This window comes from Perissodus microlepis, chromosome 2 (genome assembly GCF_051167445.1).
Source record: "Perissodus microlepis isolate ML-2025 ecotype Zambia chromosome 2, ASM5116744v1, whole genome shotgun sequence".
Taxonomy (NCBI): Eukaryota; Metazoa; Chordata; class Actinopteri; order Cichliformes; family Cichlidae; genus Perissodus; species Perissodus microlepis.
Window position 1 is genome coordinate 28,524,845 of NC_140462.1, and position 22,348 is coordinate 28,547,192.

The window sequence follows — 22,348 nt, forward strand, 5'->3', positions numbered from 1 at the left end:
GTGTAGCTGAGAATTTAACTCTACCCTCATCTTGCTGTCTTTGTCCCCCCCAAAAAACTGTTTTGTGAAAAGCCCTTCAAAAGAAAAAAAAAGAAAAAAGAAGAAAATAACCTGCAATGATAATTTATCAACTTGATCTGCTGAGTTCCTCCAATAACATATAAATGCAGCTTTTTAATAATTTAGACTGATGAAGTAAAAATTCAACCCCTAAAAAAATCAGACTGGAAAAGTCAGGCTCCATGCTCACATCAAGTATAATCAAACCAAATTCAACTACTTTGTAAGCACGGTTTATTGGCACACATAATGGTAAAGCATACATACCAGACATCAGATATGACACTGAACACCTCTGCTATATAATGTACAAATGGTGTCTAATAATACTAGGCGCAAACATATTTAGAAACGTGTTAGCTTCCTTACAAATGCACAAATAAATACCCATAAGATCCAATTGTATAAAGACATCCATCATTGTCTTCTTGCTCATTTTTAAACAAAAATCCAACAAAAGAGATCAGGGATATACTGTAGTATCAATTCAATTAATGATTAAAGAACAAGTGTGAACACAAACACAGGGATCTCAAAGTGTTTCTGTCGGGTGGATGGGATTTGATCTTGTCTTTAAAATGTTACGGTTGCTGTTTTTGTGGGGGGGCGGTTCCTACAATATGTCACAGAGTACATAACAAATATCATCATGTGACTGTGTGGCTGTTATTAACATTGTGGCTTTGGTTCTCCACTAGCTAGAGAGGACATTAAGAGTTTGGTTCTGACAGAGGCAAACAGGCATCCATCCAAACCACCCAACAGAAATCTAAACCTCCTGTACAAAACAAAACAGCTGCCATGTCCAAACTGCTTTCAGTGGCTGATTTACAGTGGACAAAATAGATTCCACCTCTATTTACAGAGCTACAAACCTTGTAACAGTGTTCCCAAACTGATGAACCCAAAAGGAAAATCCAACGGATGAGTTTTATAAAGCACATAGATCAAACAAAAAAATAAAATTCCTATAAAATCATGCAGGAAAAGGCTTTAGTATCAGTTTGGGAGTAGGTCGTTAAAGGGAAAGAAGTCCAATTTTCCAGGAAGAAAAAAAGAAAAGAAATCAACAATAACGCATCAACGCGTGTCGGCAAAGTTCACATACTGATCTGCAAAATTACAATGTGATTGCAAAAGGATTCTGAGAGAAGCGAAATACCAATAGACTACAAACACAATCAAACTGGTTTGCATGAAATCACAATCTGTGACGACCGCGGTAATGTGGAAAAACAATCGTAGGACACGAGTTTCCCTTGTTTCAAAGGAGTCCATAGTGGTAGAGAACTTTTATTTCCCCTTAATTGGAAATGGAAATAAACAGCAACAGCAGAAACAAACCAACAGCCGACTGAATTTCCAATAAAAATGCAATTGCCTCAAACAATATTTCATTTGTCTCCAATGTGGTTAGATGCTTCCAATGGCTCTGGTGGCTGTTAAAAAATACTTTGCCTTCTTGAGCTTGCTTATTTTTTTTGAAGACATTTTGTTCGTTGTTTTTACTCTTCTTCTTTTCTCCCCACTGTCTACCATCAGCAGGATGACTTGTGACCTGGAGGTCAACCAATCACATCTGTGGTATTCCACTAGATGAGAGGTCTGTAGCTGAGGGTCCAAAGAGGAGAATTTGATCCACAATTTTCCACTGCATTCTTGGAAAAAAAAAGAAAAAGAAAAAAAAAAGAAATCCCACACCTTGTTATTTTTACATTATAGTTGCATACAACCTGTATGCATTTCTTGTCTGTGGATATTGCTGTGCAATGCTGCCAGTTCTCAGTGTTCTCCTAGATGTTACAGTGATTCAGAAAAGAAGAAAATATCCGGGACGGACATACAGTATTTTGGCTGGACATGCCGGTGGTGAGTTTGCAGACGGGGGGGTTCTGATTCAGTACAATGTTATGAGGCATAGAAGTACTGCCCTCAGGGGAAGGGGGGAGGTTAAAAAGTCCAGTCCACATGAAGTCAAGGATCTGTTGGGCTTTTTTTTCCCTCTTCTTTTGTTTTACTGCGAGGGTTGTGGCGCCGTGCTCTCGGGCTTGCTATCCTGGGCGGCGGGGGCTTTGCTGTTCCAAGGGGCGTTGTTGCCCAGAGCTGGGGAACTATTAAAGTCGTCTTCGTCATCCAGGCCGTTGGTGGCATCGTACTGTGTGTTCTCCAGACGGGTGATCAAACGCTCATCCTCGTCCCCAAACTCGCCGCCCATCAGGGTCGGCTCGCCCACCACCATCACGTCCTTAAGAAAGAGAGAGAAGTAGAGAGGAAGGTATATGATATTTTTTATTCTGAAAACAGAAAAACACATAATTTGTCTTTTTTCCCCTGGCTTTTCCAAAGGTAACAACATATTTAAACTGTCCCGACAGCTGGGTCACTTTATCAGTCACTTTTTAATTGTGTGCTTCCTTTCACGCCCTGAATATTCACATTACCATACAATGGGTTCACTGCTGTATATAAGCAGGGGTGCATTTTGGCTAGACCACTGTAAAATTTGTAGCTTATCCAACGGGAGTTTGAACAGGTTTATCACAGAGATAAGAGATACATGGATACAAATATAAAGCAACCCCTAAATACACTTATAGTACATGCAAATATTATTGCAAAAAGCCACAAAATTCACTGCATCATCCTTTCGTCAACTGTTTTATTTTTTTTTATTTTTGCTGTGTGTAATTTTTGTCCTCTTTTTGTTCTTCTTCTTTTTTCTTTTTATTAACTAACTCATCCATTTGTTAATTTCACTCATTTACATTCTTTAAAGCAGTCTCTAACTAGTTTTGAAGTCTGGCTTACAAATATAATTAACTTTTACACAGGGAGCCGTGGAATGTTTTTGGTTTTGTGCAGGGCCGGCTGTATTTAGCCTTGGGGTGATTCAGAATTAATATGCTAAAGTGAGTGAGAAATCACCAGAGAAGAAATTAATGCATATCTGTTTCATCTCATTCTCAGACCAAAGCACCATCTGAATATCAAATGAACGCAGATCCAACCGAAAAGACCTTATAATAACATTTTCATTACTTCAAATAAATGATTATGTATGTTGTCTGTTTCCCATAATTAGAATTTAATCAATGACATTTTAAAACAGAGGGTTAAAAAAAGCAAGAGGTCATAAAAATAAACATTTAGTTGTACTCTAGACCAGACTTTATCATCATTTTTGTTTGAAGAAGGTATGCCCGGTTGCTCTATGATGGTAGAGGTACATTGTGTGTTTTTCTGCTTCAATTATCATCCCTTTCTTCCGATCTAAAGACAGTACATGTGTGCTCTTCAGTGGGTTGTTTTTGGACAGACACTGGCATATTAAGTGATCCAATTTCTCTAAGCACCCCATGCAAAGGAAACATTCCCATCCAGATAGCAGATTCCTCCAGTGCCTAAGCATCTGTACCCATCCCAATCAATGCTCATCATGTAAGACATATTTCACAGAGATGGCCCTCTCACGGGGGGTCAAGGAATTAAAGGAGAAAGATTTATCTATTATCCACTGATATCGGTGACTGTTGTGATGTGAAGGAATCCTGATGGAGGGGGATGCCCCATGTGTGAGCTTGCATTTTGTCATGTTGCTAAGTTCATCCTCACTTTGACTAAACATAATCACTGGAGTGGAATCTGTGAATCACTGTGAATACTGATCAGTAGGTTCTGAATCAATCACAGGTTTATTTATTTGTGCATCTTTCTAAGTCTTTGTGTCTCGCTTTGGCTGCCTAAGCATCCCCCGACTGGCGAGCCCCAACAACATCCATCGTAACCTGGGAAAAAGCTGTACAGTTAAATGGAGCACATGCTTCACTGGCCATGTGTGTCAACGTTGCCCTGCTTAAGAGATCTCGCTCTCCTCAGCCATCTCCTCTGCAGCACACATACAAAGGACAAACAGTACACTGGCACACAAACCTAGATAAGCTTACTGTACAATCGCACACCTGAACATAAACACAGTCAGTCGGATGCAGATTAGTCCTGTAGGTGAAGTACACAACACACACACACAAGCCTCTGGCTACAGACCCGAATCACACAGAGCAGAGAGCAAACACACGATCACACGCAGCAATCATTGATGTAAACATACAAATAAAACTAGACAACTTAGCACACCCTACAACTACCCATGTAAAAAACACGCAATCTTTGATGGGAAGCACCAATGAGGAGAGGCAGTTTATTTATCCAAGCCATCCCCAAAACCCCCCCCAGCGACCACTTCTACACCCCACTATGCCTTAATCAGGCTAATTAATTTAGGTGAGCTTTTCAACTAAATGACAATATCCACACTGATTTGTCAATTTGCATAGCTAATTAAGTCATTAGCTAAAAACGTGCTGATTGCCAACAAGCCTTGCATTCACCATCTGTTCCTGTGAGGAGGCCTGTCAACCTACCTCTGGCCAATTTTGGGCACCCCCCCCCCTTCAAAAAAAAGAAAAAAATCCCTCGGGTGATAACAGCTGGTGGCTAGTCTGACACTGGGGAGCACTAATTGTGAGCTAATTAATAGTGTCTACTTGTCTACTCATCTCGTTAAGAGTTAGCTTTCGCAGTAGCTAAGCGGTGAGGTTTTGAATAGGCCGACTCAGGGATGAACGCCTCCCTGCTCCCTTCATTCACTGAGCAGTGTCATTACCATATTTTTACAGAGATTAGCTGTGTGGAGCGTAGAGAACATATTTGCTCCACAGGCCTCCGAAACAACAAGTGTGATTTAGATGGGATAGTGATGCCAACAACAGGATAAGAAGACACAACTGTCCCTTAAAGCAACAAGGATAAGAACACAGCATGAAGTAAGACAATAATGTTACCCGATCCCTGTTCCTTCTCTATTTAAATATAACGTACGTTTCATGACTATATTTATTTTGCCTGATGCTACATTAAAAAAGGGGGGAAAAGACGAAAGCCTTTAATTCCCTCTAAAGCATTAAGATCATTTACTGTTATTAAAAACATGCATGACATAAATAAGTCACAAATATATTGTTATGTTAAAAAAAACCCTTAAGTTTTAGCTTTATTATTATTATTTTCAGTGGTGGATAAATACACATTGGGTAGGTGCGTGAATATAAGAAGTATTTATTATAATTAAATAGGGCTGACCCAAGCTTTGGATTCATAGATACTTTTGAATGGCTCAGTTCACTGTAGATTTTTTCATGTGTACAATTCTGCCGTCAGACAAATGGATTTATTAAACAACATACTGAAATTCCAAATTATCAGTAAAGATATGTATAAAACACTCATCAGAGTTACTTCTGTTATGTCTCACGTCTGTGGCACTTCAAATTCCTTTCTCATTGCAGAACCTTGAATGTTATGCTCAAATTCTCTTCAGTTACAGCTCTGTTGTTTATATACATTGGACAGACTTCGCATTAAGGCTTTACTCTACGATATGTCTTCTATAATATGCTCCCTATGTGACAATCTTACAATGAGAACTAACTGGGGATTGCTGTTTGAGATGCCTGCTGGGCAAAGAAGGAACATGTGCGCAAAACTTAATTTAAACCACTAGAGGTCAGTGTTGCTCATTCCATGAACACACCACCCCAACCCGCCACCACCTTCCTTCCCCCACACCTCCTCTTCTCCAGCCACTGGTAACCCCCCTTCCCCTTGTGAGGGTCCACTCCTTATTGTTATTGGGCTCACGTAGGCTTGTGTTCAGCCACAAACGAACAACTTCTCAGACAAAGACAGCAGGCGCACAACATATGTAACCAGCATGTTACCAGCCACGCTGCCAGTCTTTAAGAGGCGTGTGAATGCACGACATGAGTGGTACGGATGGCGTATGCGTGTGTGTGCGTCTGTGTGTGTTTATGTGTGTACGTGTGGGTGGGAAGGAGGTGGTGGGGGCAGTAGTGATGGAGTAGAGAGTGTGCATGAGAGGGAGGATGGGGTTGGGGGGTGGAGGGTGTATACAGATATCGGTAATAATGAGAGCTGGCACAGAGCCACGCTGCCTTCTAGAGAGAAAACAATTTGCGTGTGCTTTGTGTATATGTGTGTGAGTTGTACATTATGTATGTGCGAGATGGAGGGAAGGAGGTAAAAGAGGAGAGCGAGGGCAACAAAACTAAAAAGACGGCTAACCACAGGACACAATATAGAGGGTCAATACAGCGTGAGTGTGTGTAGAGGTGACCCAGAGTTTGTTCCTTATACAAGAGTAAAATTAGAATAACAAGAAAAACAAGAAAAGCAGCATTAAAAAAAACACAACAATCCTGCATAAACTGAGAGGCAGCCAGTCGATCCGGCATTGAAATCATTCAACCTAATGGGATGTAAAGTTTCTACAAGTTCTATAATGTCCCTTTATTCAACCCTGTATTCTAGAAATGACTTGCATTTACTTCAAATAGTTTTTAATTAGTGAATTTGCCATTGTGCAAAGAATGTTTATGGAGGACCTTTCATTTGCTTTTTTTCCTTTACAATATGCAACCGTGGAATAATACATGTCTCTACTTGTAGTTTGAAAGGACCCTTGAACTTTTTTGTGGTTATATTTTGCCGACTTAAAGGTCTTGGTAAAAGTTGGAAAAAGATTACGATCTTTGTCAAATACTGAAAAAGCCAAAAGAAACACCACGTTTACTGCATGTTTACTTTATTAAAATTACACTGAAACGATTTTATTTCTGAAGTGTTTTTGTTGCTTAAACTTAACCACAGACACTCTCCAGTGTCCTGCACTTTATACACCACTTTGTGTGTAGTGCTTACATGCATGAGTTTCCTACACTGCAAAAAAACATCCCTAAGAAGCATAATAAAGATTTTTATGGTTTCTTTCGAAGCAAGCAGCAGTATATAAAAATATTTTCTGGGAGATCTGGTTGTTGTTCCACACATGCTGTATAGAAAGGCATTAGAACCTCAAATTTCCCATTAAGCAGTATTAGTCCTACGTACAAGACAGCCACACATTAATGCTAACCGGCGACACTTTAATGTCAATAAATTCCTTTTATGTTTGGAATTGGCGCACTCTCAACGGCACTGAAATGTGTGTTGAAAAACAGTGCACCAGTGTGGCTACAGAACAGTAAATTGGATGCTGTAGTGTAAATATAATAGAGTGTGTGCATAATAAGCAGTGTATGGAATGACAGTACAGCCTTTGCAGACTCTCACAATGGCATTGAATCCTCGAGGGGAGTGCCAAGCATGTGGTGTGATACTCAGCTGTTTAAGAGGCTATTTAACCTCTAACTGTGTCAAGTGGCCTTTTATGGAAACCTGTAGCTAAATCAGGCATTCATACACAATTGTAATTAGTTTCACATTGAGTAAAGGTGTTCAAAGTTGATCTGAAAGCTGTTTTCTTTTTAAGTTTTGGACATAAGTTTTATATTTATAGTGTAAAAACGTTTAATTATGTTGATAGATTAAATGTATATGTAATGTAATGTGTTAATAACACATATTTGAATATGCAGCATGTTTGTTACATTGTTTCTTTTCATTTTAGATGCTTCTTGTTTTAATTGTGTTAATTTAATTTACAATGGCTTATCAATATTTCTGATATTTTCCATTTACTGGTGCTTAAAGTTTATTGTTTAACAAAAAGGTGAAAAAGTTAGTAAGTCAAGAGTATGTATTAAAAAATAACACTGTTCTAAAGCAGCTACAGTATAGTTCTATAGTATATGGATGTTGGCATCAGCTTCAGTAATCCCACATCTGCTGGACTTCAGGGATTTAAACAAGAAACCTCATTCAAAGGAGAGCAATCAGTATCCTTAAGTTTTTTCTTGGTTCTTGTTTGTTTATGTCTTCGTTACATTTATGTGAGAGCAAGTACAGCTAGCCACCAGTCCTCTGGACAGTTGTGAGTTCAGGTTCTTGCTCAAGGGCATTTCAAGCGTGGTGGCTGAGAGAGGGCAAAGTGTCACCTACCCCACCCACATTTTCCCATTTGGTCCTGATATTCAAGCCTTTTTTTTTCCTTTTTAAACCTCCAGGCTTCAGCCACTTGGTTAAGCAACGGGGTCAGCTGGGTCTTTTCGAACATGCGTATTCTGACAAGAATAAAGTTTACTCTGGGATACTGAATACTCGAGAAAAATTAAGTATGCAGCTACAAAACATGATACAACCCACGGCAAAAAAAAAAAAAGCAGCAGAAGAGTTTCATTCACCTTTTTTACTTGTTTTTCATAAACCTGCTCTTGTACTGTATTTTATGTATTTTCTCTTTATCTTTTGGGGCCACATGTTTTCATTCACGTCCCACAGGGTTTCTTTGTCTCAGAACCGAGACTTTAGTTCCTTTGTTACCCTCATTTGCGCAAATAATCTAAGTTTAATAGCTGCACTAGCATTCAGAATTTCCTGTTTGTTACCTAAACTTGCATGTGAAGACTTCGCAACAAAAAAAAAAAAAAAAGAGGAGGGAAAGTGGAGCTGATGCTTACAGGTACCTGACTGGAGAGGCTGAAGTTGGTGGCCGGGCTGCGTTTCTTGCTTGCAGTGGTGCCCGCACTGCTATTGGCGCTGCTGGCTGAGTTCTTCCGTTTCCTCCTCTTCGTGGTTGTCTGTCGGGCAGGCTCAGCTTTGGCGCGACCAGCAAAGAGAAACAGAGGCCATGCCAAGAACATAATGCATACAGACGGAGACAAGGTGTAGGGGTGTGCGCAGTATGCAGTGTGCATGTATATATGTGTGTGGGGTCAAACAGTAGACGCTTTGACTGTCAGAGTTGCATGCAGATACAGAAAAAACATGGACAGAAATGTTCAAAAGCCCAGAGTACATGCACGCATGCAGAAAGAACACATGCAAAAACGGGCTACGCAAATTCTACAGAACCCATGCTTTGTTTTCTTCTGAGGTGAAACCACACGAGCGTTAACATCTTCCAAGACATGCACTAGTAAGAAAGAACCCCTTTTTTATTAGCATAAATGCTCAACAATGGACCCTGATGCTCATCGTAATGTAAATTTGTTAATGATTTCGGCACAGCACCGACTGTGGTGTTCCTCAATAGCACGAACCAGATTAAAACTGCTCTAGTGAGGCAGAAAGCCCATCTGTGTTTGTCTCACTAAATATGCTTTTATGTATGCATTCTTGCACATTCGTCTGAATTGCTGAGCACGAGTGTGTATAGTTTTAATCACTCTGTTTTAGAATGGTTTAACATGCATCATCTAACCTGTATCTTTTTTTTTTTTAATTCAGTACAGGTATGAGGACTATTTTATTGACATGCAGTTGAGCATCCATGAAAAACTTGCACACAAAAATATATTTCAGTGCATCCCAGTTAGCACCAGGGTGCTGCTTTCTTTTAAGGCTGCAGACAATAGACAATGTAAGAGAGAAGATACCTTTTTTGTGATTTGTGGGAAATATTTCCGTTTTGAAGTTCTGTGGGTGTCCAGCTGAAACCGGAGCCAAAATCAGTTTTATTTTACTCAGAAAGTTGGATCATTTCTTAAACAATTTAAGACAAAAGAAGACCAGACCAGAGACGACGACACAGAAAAGGGAGAGAAATAACTGAACATTCAATGCCACACAGATGCTATTGAACCACTGTGCACCACTGTGCAAACTAAATGAAATATATTATTCTACTAATGAGCCATACATGAGTCCTGAAAGTGCAATTAAATTATTAAACCATTATTATTAAAAAAGATATAAAGCACTGGCACAGGTTAAATAGAGATCTTAGTGTTTCTAGTATTAACAAAATAATTTATGTAGTGCATAATTTATGAATACAAGATTTTGCAAATCCTGCCAACATTTGTTAGAAAACATTATTCCTTTTAATCTCAAGAGAGAGAAGAAAACACTGCTATGATCTTCAAACAGATGTCTGAAAATGAAATACATTTTTTGAGGTTCTTACTAATCACACCAAGGGAGATGCTTTCATATTCAGTTATAACAACCAGCGACTCATGATACAAACAAAACTGAAACTATAAATCAGAGGCAAAACAAGAGGAATTTTTATCAGTCTTTCTTCTCTTTTGATTCCTGACTTTGACAGACGTGTGCTGCAAAAAAAGAAAAGAAAGGAAAAGCGGGCCCATTGTCAGAGACAATCATTTCTGTTATCCGACTGGTTTCCTCCGATGCTGAACCAGTGACGCACTAAAATCGCTTCCATTTCCACCAAAAGGACTTATCAGAGCATAAATGCGCCCGTGGCTTCCTTCCTGGCTAAATCCCAACCAGTTTCCAAGCTGGAGAAGAATTGCAGGAAAAGGAGAATAACACGCAACCAATAAGGAAAACCCCAATTCCAGCTAAACTGCAAAGATCAGGCAACTGTGATGTCAAAATAAAGACAGATGGTGAAACGGACTGAGAGCCCTGACCTCAAGGAAGAATCAGACTTAATTTTTACACGGCGGTTCAGAGCCAGCACTCCCACATAAACGCTACCAAGCCAAATAACACAATAAACATATATAAATAACTCTATTCAGTATATGATGAATCTTTAGCAGCTACGGGGGATTTCATATTAAGCTGTATTTTTATACCATGAGCACAATTAACTATCAATACAGGAGTCTGTTTTTTTCCCTAAGACTTTATATTCATAAAATGCCCTCTGTTTTTTTTTTCCCTCTCTGTTTTCTTTTTTCTTTTCTTTGAAGAACGTCGTCGACGCTGGGGAGCCGCTGGCCAGGGAGCTGGATCTACTAGTTTGATTACACCCAGCACTCTTAATTAAAGTTACACAGGTCTGAGTCAAAGGCTTTTTGACTGGTGTTGGTTTTTAAAGACATCTCGTCACGCCTCGCTAAGCATTGCTGTAATTTGCAGCCACTCCGATGTGTCCAAAATCTCCCCCCCTTCCCAAAAAAACCTCGGCTTACTCCTTCTCTCCAGCTTAAGAACCACACAGCCAATTTAAGCCTGGTACTTTTCAGAAACCACCCTGCAAACATCAATCATAGAAAGCTAAGAGGCTCGTTAAGATTGGCAAGGCTGAGATTCAAGAGGCAACCCTGAATTCTGATTAATTTCATATACCTGACAGGCAAAACATATTTAAGGGATTAAGACGTATAATGGCAAATTTGGGAACATAAATGATGCAATGAAAACACATTCTGAGTGAAAATATTCAGATTCCCACACAGAGAGTGACGGGCTGGAATTAAAAGCTGTTAAAAGGAAGAATCTTAAAAGCTCAGTAGAGGAAACAATTAGATCTTGGGCCTGGATCTGAACATTTAAGAAGATGTTGTCATTATCCAATCTAGTTAATGCCACTTGGAACATCAAATGTTCACTTTCAATTAATTATTATTACATGAACTGCACAGTAAAACAGCTTTAACTGAAAACACATTCTTCTAAATCTGGGTATAAGGTAATGGGTAGTTACCTGGTGGGGCTACCATTCTCTGCCATTTTTGGAATAGGCATGTCTTGAGACAGTCCCGGGGGCTGAGGTTGTAGGTCTTGTGCCTTGACATGAGCTCCTGCATGGGCTCCAGGATGACACACAACTGCAAACACAATAGCACAAGCCACACACTTCGTTAAAGGAGACAGACACTGTCATCTTAATGCCGCTGCTGTTCTGATTAAGGTAAAAAGAACAAACAAACATAAAAATGATGAGTTTGTTGTCTAATTAATCATGCACGTACAGATTGTGAGTTATTCATTAGGCAGTAAATCTAGGTTTTATGGATACTATTAATATAGTACCTTTAGAAAACAGGTTACTATTAGAAAGTGTTTCACAGAGAAACAGAACGATGTGCAGGGTAAGGCTTTTTAATATAAGCAGTCTTTGTTGAGCTGTTTATAATTCATAGAAAATTCAAATTCATGCACACAAACTTGGACATGTGTGTGTCTGAGTGTTTCTGCTTTAGACACAGCCAACTCACAGACTGGCCTCATCGTTCCCACACTGTCCTCCAACAATATTCTGCTCTTAAGGAGACTTTAAGTACAGTATTCATCCAGGGGAAAACTGTAAATCTCTGGTGATATCTTGTAGGAGGAATCAGGGGTCGTCTTGTCATTTTAAATACATCAGGATAAGCTTATCCAGATAACATCTGGATAGCATTACAAGTTGGTCAGCCCAACTTGTTCAGCAGCAGTAACCATCCAGATGCTTGTTGATATAGCTGGAGGACAGCCATTGGCCAGTTGCAGGCCTGCCTGCATTAAACCAATCACAGGAAAATACTAGGATCAAACTCCAGTCAGCTAGCCTGGTTCATATCCTCTAACTGAATAAAACGGTTCTGTTTTTCTGACTCACTTTTGTCTGTCTAGGAAAAATTGAGCATTAAACGTTCTGCAACATCCATCCATCTATTTTTTTAAACTGCTTATCAAACATGGGGTCACAGGGAGGCTGAAAGGCAGGTAAACCCTGGTAAGGTCACCAGTCAATCACAGGGCTAACAAAGAGAGATAGAGAGCCATTCAAGCTCACGTTCACACTGACGGCCAAATTAAAATTACCAGTTAATCTAACAAACTAGTCAAAATGTTAAAACTGGTTAATTTCTACATGGAATATTTTTGTTCTTTACTTCTCAGGACTAGCTGACTCTGGAGGTTGCACATGCAGGTGCTATGTGGAATAGATTCCCTCTGGTGGTGTTGCAATTTGCAGCCACAGAGTGCACTGCTTATAAGAACTTGAAATTGTCTTAAGTGAAATAGATGTTCTCCTGACACAGGCTACAATTAGATTCTGACCTTATATTACATTCTGGTCTGAAAAATCTACCCCGCAGAACAACTTGAGGCTGATTCAAAAACAAAATACTTAATTGACATCTTTAACACGTTCACATAAGCACTTTCCGATCAAGACCTGCATCAACACAGTGGCACAATTTGCTTTTGAAAACTGATAAATGAAAAGAATTTTTGTCACTCCTAGGGAAAAAGGGGTTTGTTTGAGTTAGGGCATCACAAAGTTTGACAACAATAACTACAATAACTTTTTGGTTAAAGTTAGAGAACAATGATGAACATTGTTAACAAAAAACAGAGTAAGCAGGAAACAGAAAATACATTAAAAGTGAGCGACATGGCAATAAAAGTTTTATAAATGAAAAAAAAAATCTGTTTTCTATGCCAGTTGTGTTGTTGGTGGAATACAGAAAAAAAAACCAATCACAATTACAGTGCTTTGGTAATTGGGTAGAGCAATTTGGAGACAAAGCTAGAGAGGTGAGGCTGAGGTGAAGTGGACATGTGTACAGGAGAGATAGTGGCTATATTTGGAAAAGGATGTTGAAGACAGAGATATCATGTAGAAAAGAGAGAAGGCTGGTAGATATAGTGAAATGCAGAAGGTGGTGTGACCGACAAGGATGCTAGGGATAGGATGAGATGGAGACGATGAGAAGGGAAAAAAGATAGTATTTTGGTTAATATTATAATCTTGATCGCTCATATTATTCTCGACAAACGTGTGTTTACTGGACATTGAAAAATGGGTGTTTTTACATGGTACTTTCATAAACTTAACTTGAAATGTAAGCGATAAATGAAAAAAAGAAAAAAAGAGGTGGATGTGGGGGTGTACACAAGGTTTTCACTGGGATTTAGGAGGAGACAAGGGGGTGTTTTTGAGCTTAAAACCTGTCTTGTAAGCTGGCCTGCAGCCTTCACTTTGGAGACAGACCGGGGCTAGACAAAAGCAGAATACTTAATAAACAAGTAACATAATATTTACTCATATGCTTTGATATCAACGTGTTTCATGCCTTACTTCCACGTATGGTTTGACTTGTACACATGACTTATTACACATTCATATTTTCAGACATGTGTTTTTAAAATGCAGGGAATTCAGTTCTGAGCATAATGAAGTCCTTGCCAAAGAGACAGGATGTGCAGAGCTGTCAGCACAGTAGTCACAAGTAGAGCTGAAGTAACAACCAACCAAAAGTAGACGCCAGAGAGAGACGCCAAATGAACTTTTTCAAGATATTTCTTGTTGATCAAAAGCTCATGTTGGCTTGAGCTAAACTAAACAGTGAAACAGCTTGGACTTTCAGGGAGAGTTGAAAAGTGCCCCAGGGTATGCTCGATCTAAAACAAAAAAAACCAAAGCAAAATGAGAGCATCATAGGAAAATATTTTATCTCTTGTTTTATCTAATTTATTTTGTTTTCAACATCACAATCAAACATCAAAATTATATATTAGAGCCAATTAATTGCTCAGTTATAACTGATTCCGTAGAGAATGAATTCACACTGGCTACTACACAGGTAGCTAGTGTATCCACTTCTTACTTTAACAAAGATGTACATAAAATGTATCCATTTTCTTGTAGTATGAATTGGCATTTTTTTCAGCTACAACGATCAGTTGCCACTCTGAACTCTTTTAATGAAACTATACAGCTAAAGTTAAAACTCAAACATAAAAGCATAACTTTCATGGATTCAAGCTTTTAAAACTTATTTTGTGTAAGTTACCAAACTTTAAAGCATTTTTTTAAATCAAATTTTACTGTTGATCCTACAAGTGTTTTTTATGTCCTGAAGACCGATGAAGTGCCCATCTCCCAATTTATTTAGATAGCAACTTTAAAGTAACTGCCCACATAACTGCTTAGAGGTGTTAGCAAGATGGCTACGAAGTGGCGAAAACTGCCTCTAGGACTCTACTGCTGGAGTTATATATCATAAAATTGCTTCTACAGGTTCTAATTCCTATCAATGTTCATAGCTAGATGGTTTTATCTATATAACACAATCATATGCTGCCACTGGACATTTACTGAAACAACTGCTGCTAGCTTTTGTTCCAAGATGCATTTAGGAAGACTGAAGTAACACATTTTACAACATGCTAGAATCATACAACAAATAATGTCTTCAGTCTGGTGTCAGTCATTTGGGCCACTGCAGCATCATAACTATAGTGCTGCCAACCGGAAAACGAATAGTTGTTTCTACTGTATCCCAATAAGATTCTGATACAAGGTGAAAACTGCTCCAGTCAAAGTAGGCGTGGCCTAGTAGGTTGCTCAAGGGCACTCTAACAGTCATTACTGAGAGAAAGGAGACTGTTAATCATTCACTGCATGCTCAAATGATCTCATGTGACCTTCAGCATCACACCATTCCTGCTATTCTGATGTCAATTCTAATCAACATGCTCATCCCATCTTCAGATGTACTGTACAGCAACACAGAATAAAAAAAGAAGAAGAAGAAAAACTAAGAAAAGTTTAAAGTTTGAAGGAGATTTTTATCACGGGCTGTATGTGTTATCTACACTGCTCCTTTGATTACAATAGCTTTGGAGGCTTTTATTCAAGTCGACAGCAATACCAGGAATCATGTTTTACCATGATGGGTATTCAAACCACTGACCAGACAGGGGCTTTAAACTTAGTCATTCTAACAACCATAGACTCAGCTGCTAACGCCAAATTATCCTACATAAACATAACCACGTCTGTTGCTTTTCCCTCTGTTAGGACGGCAGTGTTTTGATGCCATGCCGCTCGAGGTAAAGTGAACATCCCTGTAGCAGACTAATCCCATGTTCTCCTCTGATAGTTCCCTTCTGACACAGTAATATCCCTCCCCAGCTCAGCCAACAAGCCCTGGCTCTCAGCCTGAAAACAAGGGCTATTTTCAGGCTGAATAGTAGGAAGCTGGCAGCTCCAATACATAGAAAGGCTTAAATACTCCAAATGAAAAAAAAAGAAAGTGTGTGTGTGTGTGTGTGTGTGCCTCTGTGAGTAAGAGAAAGGCCGGTTGTAACCCCTAAGCCAGGAAACTGTCAGTCTCTTTTGGAAGGACTGATAAACACTGGGAAAGGTCTTTTCCAGACACACATTATTGCTAGTTTAATGTGAGGAAAGGGTGTATTTTACCTTGACACCTTCAGATAACAGTAAGCGGAAAATATCATTTGCAAAGTGAAAAATAGTGACTACACAGCAGTGATTCCCAACCTGAATATCAGGACTGCTACAAGAGGTCAGACAATGAATCTAAAGGGATCGTAAGACGGTTAATTGGGTGTTGGAAAGAAAGGAAATCAGTTGGCAGTTGTTCTTGTGAAAAATAAGAAATGAAACTGTCTAATAAAAGCAACCTAAAATCACATTTATCAGCTGAAATGGGATCATAAATCTATGCACCTATAGAAAACAGACAGATTCACCGCTACAGGATAAATGAGTCTTCAGCCTTCCTGACGCCCCTTTAAACCGAAAATTTCTCGCAAACATTACTATTTAACACATGAAATAATCTGCAGCTTGTTTTCATTATTACTGAAATTCAATTAAACCTCAAAACAACGCTAAATCATTTGTTGTGTTTCACATTTTCTGTTCCATTTGAAATAAAACCACACTGTATTCTGAAATATATCTGAGGTTCGGAGGGCTGACACAGTTCAAGTCAAGCTGCGACTGTTTAGACACAAACAGCTTAACCTCTTCCATGAAATGCATGGTGTCAGCAAACAGAAAGCAAGACACAATCGTTGTTTCATTTGCCAAGCACTGACCAAATGAATCAACAAAACAGAGAAAGACCAGAAACTAAAGCTTTAGCAACTAATTACAGATACTTGATTTTTTTTTTCTTTTTCAGCCACATAGCAGCTACTTTCTGTATCGACGATCATTGTTATAGAAAAACAAAAACAGTCACCCTGCTTCCTCTCACCCCCTCTGTGTGTCTTTCTTCACTCAGTTATTATAAGCAGCGGAGGTGCCGTTCCCTGATTCGCGCGCCATTTCACAATTATGAGTCTCAACAGGGAGCGTTCATTAACGTTATGCTAATTTTCTGTATCCAATTAATTCTTCCCTCTCCCTGTCTCTCTCCCGCTCGCTCTTGTTCTCCCATTTGGAAATCGTAGCTGTCAGTCAACTGTGGTGTCGAAAAACACAAACAGAGCGTTGTGAAATAATCACTAATGTATTCAGTCGGCTTATACTTCCCATTTCCGTAAATTATATTGCTGCGGTCAGGTACAAAAACACGTATATGCAGACAGTAAAGAATAAATAAGTACTTCTTTTTGTTTTGATGCCATGCACTTTTGAAATTATACACTTAAGTTTCACTGTGTTCAGCACATAAATAACAGTAGCAGCAAGTAAAAAAAGAGAAAATAGGCACATTTGCACTAACAGTATAACTGAGGAGTGGAAACAATGTCTAGAAATGATGTTCAAGTCAAACTTATATATTCAAACAGTCAATATATCTGCCAATGGAAAAGATTAATCGTAGCCCGTATAATGTAATAGTGCCAAAAGATCACATTAACGATGACAAAACATGAATATATAAGTTTATTCAGTCTAAGCATACAAGATACTTAGAAATTATGAGAAACATGAATTACTGTGTTTAAATATGGACAAGAATTGCTCCTCAGTGTGCATCAAGTGTGACAAGATGAGAAGAAAAACAAAAAGCAGAATGACAGTCATAGACATTGTCAGACAGACACACACACACACACACACACACACACACACACACACACACACACACACACACACACACACACACAGTACTTACCCTGAGGTAGTTGAGGGTGAAGTTGGTCAAGCCCATGCGAGTGATGTTTTTGGACAGTTGTTCCAGCACCTGAGGGTCTTGTGCCTAAAGTTAGCAGCAGAGAAATGAAAAGTAAAAACGAGTTATATAAAGTATAGTTTTACTTTATATCTATACACATGCGCACACACACACACAAACAAAAAAACACTTAATTTTTATGTTTGTAATCCACAAAACTAATTATCTACAACCAATTAGGCTAATTGGCATTCACTGGTTATGCACAATCGACACCCTCCAGTCATAAATGCACCTACTTAACACTGTTACTACAGTTGTGCCCTGAACCTGAATAGAAGCTTTTTTTGGATTTCATTTCACACTCTTGTCAATTTGTGAGCTAATTAATCAGTATTACTTTGTCATTTCATTAAAATTTCGACACCGTTCCGTTTTATTCTATCTTGAGTGGGTTTGATGATGTTCCTCGACGTATGTATAACGGCCCGGCCTGGAGAGAACATTTAAAAAAATAATGAGAACTGTCTGAAAGCTACAGCCAAAATCTGCAGATGCAATCCATAATTGCACTTTATACTTTTATGAACTGCGTATATGTACAGAGTGATCAAGATGTCAATACGTGCACAAAAGATTAAGGACTGACCCCATACAAATCATTAGAAAAACTGAAATACAGCTATAATGTTACAGTATGAGTAGGAGGGAAGAAAAGACCTTAAATGAGAAGAAAGTTAAAAACAAAAAGCCAAACAGCAATTATACGAGGGCGTCTAAAAACCCAATTATTCGCTATGCTTGTTTGCCACACCACGAATGAGCATTCAAATCATAAAAAGCTGAAGGTATCGACAGAGCAAAATATAGCCCAGCCTGAGCAGAAGCAGTGAGCATAGTTGCATTTGGAGCCTCATGAAAAATGCATAATTCTATCTCCAGTCACATCTCTGTGTGGAGAAAGTCAAGAGGGAAGCGAGGGAGTCCTTTTGTACCATCAGCAAACCAACATGAGTGACAGGGGGACTGAACTAGTGCGCATTATTGGCAGCCAGCGGATTGCCATCTGAATTACTTTACTCATCAAGCAGAATTAGGCTGAGTGTACTGTATACAAGTTTGTCTTGGCATCTCTTGTGCAGAGATGTTTCAACAATTTGTGTAGTAGTTAAATACTGGCACATATGGTGCAGGGATGACAGAGGCACTCAGTTCAAGAGGCCACACAAACAACAGAGTACAAATTCGGAGCCACATACTCAGAATTTAAGATGCGTGGCAGTGGTCCAAATATAAAAGTTTAAACAATGAAGAAAATGTCAGTGGGTATGTGCAGCAAACTTAAAGTGAGAGGACACAGGACGCTGCTCAGCAGTGGGGAAACCTAATCTGCTGAAGCACTTAAAATGCTAAAATACTCCTTGTAGATTAAGACAAATGATGACCTCATAAAATATCACACGACCAGGCTGTTCTAGCTGTGCTTAAATCTATCTTTGATGCAACTTCCACAATTATTATGATGCTTCACTGTACTACAAGTTTTGTTATTTTGCCTTTTAATAAACTGTTTGTGTTCTTCCTATCGTGTATATGTCCCAGGTTTATGTTATTTAGAGGCATATCTAGGAAAGGCCATTGCAAATAAACTTTTAGACTCTCTAAATAACACAACAATAAATAACAAACAGTAAAAAAGACAAAGTTTGCACACATTGAAGCAAAATCTTTTAGGTAACAGCCCAAATTTGTTAAAAATAAAAGGAAAAAGAAGAAAAAGAAAATAATAATATGTATTCAAAGACGGGAAACTCTTCACAGTATTTGGATCCAATTTAAGACAGGTATGTGTGCCTGAAGAAAATACGACTGATTGAGACGTTGCCTTTGTAGGAATGCTTTAAGAATTAAAATTATTAAATAGGAGCCAAATGGTGTGCAAATGTTTTTTTTCCCTTTTGAAACCAGGGATTGACTAAAGGGGGGACCTGGGGTCACAGTGTCCCACTATTTAATCTTAAATAATATTACATGCAGTGAAAGCCTATTAGTTACCTGCAGTATGGACTCCCTCCATGCACATCACAGTGGGTTAGTCCACTGTTTGACATGTTCTAACTCCATTGCTTTACAAACCCTCAACAAAGGATATTTACTTCTACTAAAATTACAATTCTTTACTTTTGTAACCAAGAATATATTTAATTAGTTCATTCTTTTCAACTAGTTTTCAGGTGTTTTTGTTTGGTTTTTATTTCTAGTAAAAATGTCAAATGTACAAAAAACCTCCCAGAAACACCCCTGCTTATAATGCCACAGTGTAATTGTGTATTCTGACTATGTATTGCTAGTCTTACTTAAGATCCAAATACTTTTTCTACCATGCTCTCTCCAGTTGCAGAAGATATTAGGACTGTCTCTATTAATTTTACTCAAACAATGCACTGTATCAAAACACACAGTGCATATAGTATATGTCTCCTTATGCACTATAGATTCTCCAATAGCCATTTCATGGGAGTTACTGTGCATTTATGAGTTGTCCCCACAATATTTGCGTCATTGTATATTTTTCATACTCCCACAACATGGACATTTACTTTCCACCAGTGATGCAAGTCCATTTATTCATTGATTGTAATTAGTTATGAGTTGCCTTTATTTTAAAAGAACATTTCCATTTTTATCGTCCCTTATTTCTTCAGCAAAAAAACATTTATCAGACAAATATTTGCTGATTTCACTGATAAAATTGCAAGCTACTGTAGATTAATGTATTACAATTAAAGATCTATTCAAAAAAGCTGATGCAAATTATTATAATAGAACTCAAAAGTTTCCAGATGTAGTTTTAAACACAGCGGCCATACATAAATCTGTCCTTGACGAGGCATAACAACAAAATGATGTTTTGATTAGTTTTAATACAGCACTGTTTATAGGGTCCGCTTGGTATGATGGGTACAATTACTCCTAACTCTGTATGAATATGTGTCTGTCCCGAGTATTTCAACAGTGGAGGTGGAACATATTGAAAACTAAATGATCGGGATACGACGGTGCTTTTTAAAACATACATTTCAATCTAAACTAGAAACAAACAACTTCATCAACCAGTTTCTGAAGATTTAGTTTCACTGCTGGCAGTCACGATGGCGGAACAAGACCTGAATAATAAGCTGATACACCTGTCACTCAAGTAAATGAGTGCCCTCTGTAATGGCACTCCTAAAAGCCATCATTAAAACAAACAGGAATAAAAGTACAAGTAAAATTTAAGCAAAAAGAAACAGAAAAAAGAGAAAGGTTTGCTTCTGATAGCTTCTGCATTGAGTGGACTTTGCAGGAACTTTAAAATACAGCTTTAAAGATTTTGCAGAAGAATTGAGGGGAATTTTGTTGGCTTCATTATTATCATCTTTCTGAACTGCACGCACGAAAACTGAGACACACCTGGGTCCCAGTGATTACTGGTGTACCCACCTTTATCCTGTTAAATTCTAGCAAACTATTAATTCAGGTTTTAAAAGCCTTTAGTGTACTTCTTTGTGCTTGTCTGCACTGGTTAACTTAAGTTGAAATACACCTTTTAGATGTTGCTGAACTTGATCTTATTTCTACGTAAACACATTTAGATGTACAGCCTGTACATACTTATAGTTATAGAATATTCATAACATACTTCATACCGTGTACATTATAACATACCATAATAGACCCATTTCTGCAATATACTTACATATCTATATTATTGCTAATATATATTGTAATATATCTATATCATGGCTAAAGCACTTCTGGATGGATGCAAACTGCATTTCGTTGCCCTGTACCTGTGACATGTGCAATGACAATAAAGTTGAATTCTATTCTATTCTATTCTATATTTGATTTGATCAGTTGGTGGGGAATGGTTAATATTAATTGCTGGCCAACTTCTAAAAATTACGCTAAGAACAAACTTTATTTCTTTTCCAAATTCTTCCTCACGAGAAATGAGAGAAAAAAGCAGCAGTAGCTCAGCTCACTTCAAAACATGGTCCTTTACACTACATCTGTACTAGTATCTACAGTTTCAGCTTTCCTATTCTGACTCCCATGTGCCTGTATCTGCTTTCATTAGTCCAGGCAGTGATCAAAAGAGCGAACTCACACTCACACACAAATCACCAAAGATCTGGCCAGAACCCACAATACCCCACAATATCCCACTCTCCAGGAATTAAAGTGAATACCCAGAGGGGCCAATTTATTGGTGAGTGAAATTCATATGAAGATTTGGCCAAAAAAAAGAGTTTGCCTCTTACGTACACCTTTAGCTCCAATGTGTAAAAAGAGAATGTTAAAGTAATGAATCCCATTTTACTTATCAAACAAATGGGAGATGGCCAATGTATCACAAATGTAAATATCACTGATGAAAAGGAAAATCCGCAAATACCCACTATAACTTTTGCTTTAATAACAATTTTCTTTAAGAGGAAACACAAAACCTTTAAACACCCCTGACTTCATCCATTAATGGTGGCTTTTATCATTAAGACATGCTCCTTACAACCTTTTTTCAGACATGACATTAACAGAAAGAGCAACATGCGTGTGTGATATTTAGTATTTCATATGTGTATGGAGGCGGCATCACTGATGTTAAGACAGCGGGGATTGAAAACTTTAATGATCTGAAGGAAAACAGTGCACTCTGT

General features: G+C 38.4%; 1 protein-coding gene across 4 annotated transcripts in view; it reads right to left on the reverse strand.

Annotated features, from left to right (window-relative positions):
* Positions 1-277: 277 nt before the first annotated feature.
* Positions 278-22,348, reverse strand: part of ldb2a (LIM domain binding 2a) — a 104,064-nt gene continuing 81,993 nt past the window's right edge. Inside the window, exons 5-9 of one of the 4 annotated variants that reach the window (XM_084954490.1) lie at positions 17,646-17,729; positions 11,480-11,603; positions 9,453-9,506; positions 8,541-8,671; positions 278-2,305 (exon numbers count right to left, since the gene is read on the reverse strand). In XM_084954490.1, coding sequence (XP_084810616.1) covers positions 2,075-2,305; positions 8,541-8,671; positions 9,453-9,506; positions 11,480-11,603; positions 17,646-17,729 — 624 coding nt within the window. In that variant the 3' untranslated portion in view covers positions 278-2,074. Of the gene's footprint in view, positions 2,306-8,534; positions 8,682-9,450; positions 9,507-11,479; positions 11,604-17,645; positions 17,730-22,348 lie in introns of all 4 variants that reach the window. The other 3 variants (XM_084954475.1, XM_084954484.1, XM_084954469.1) reach the window with 3 other exon arrangements.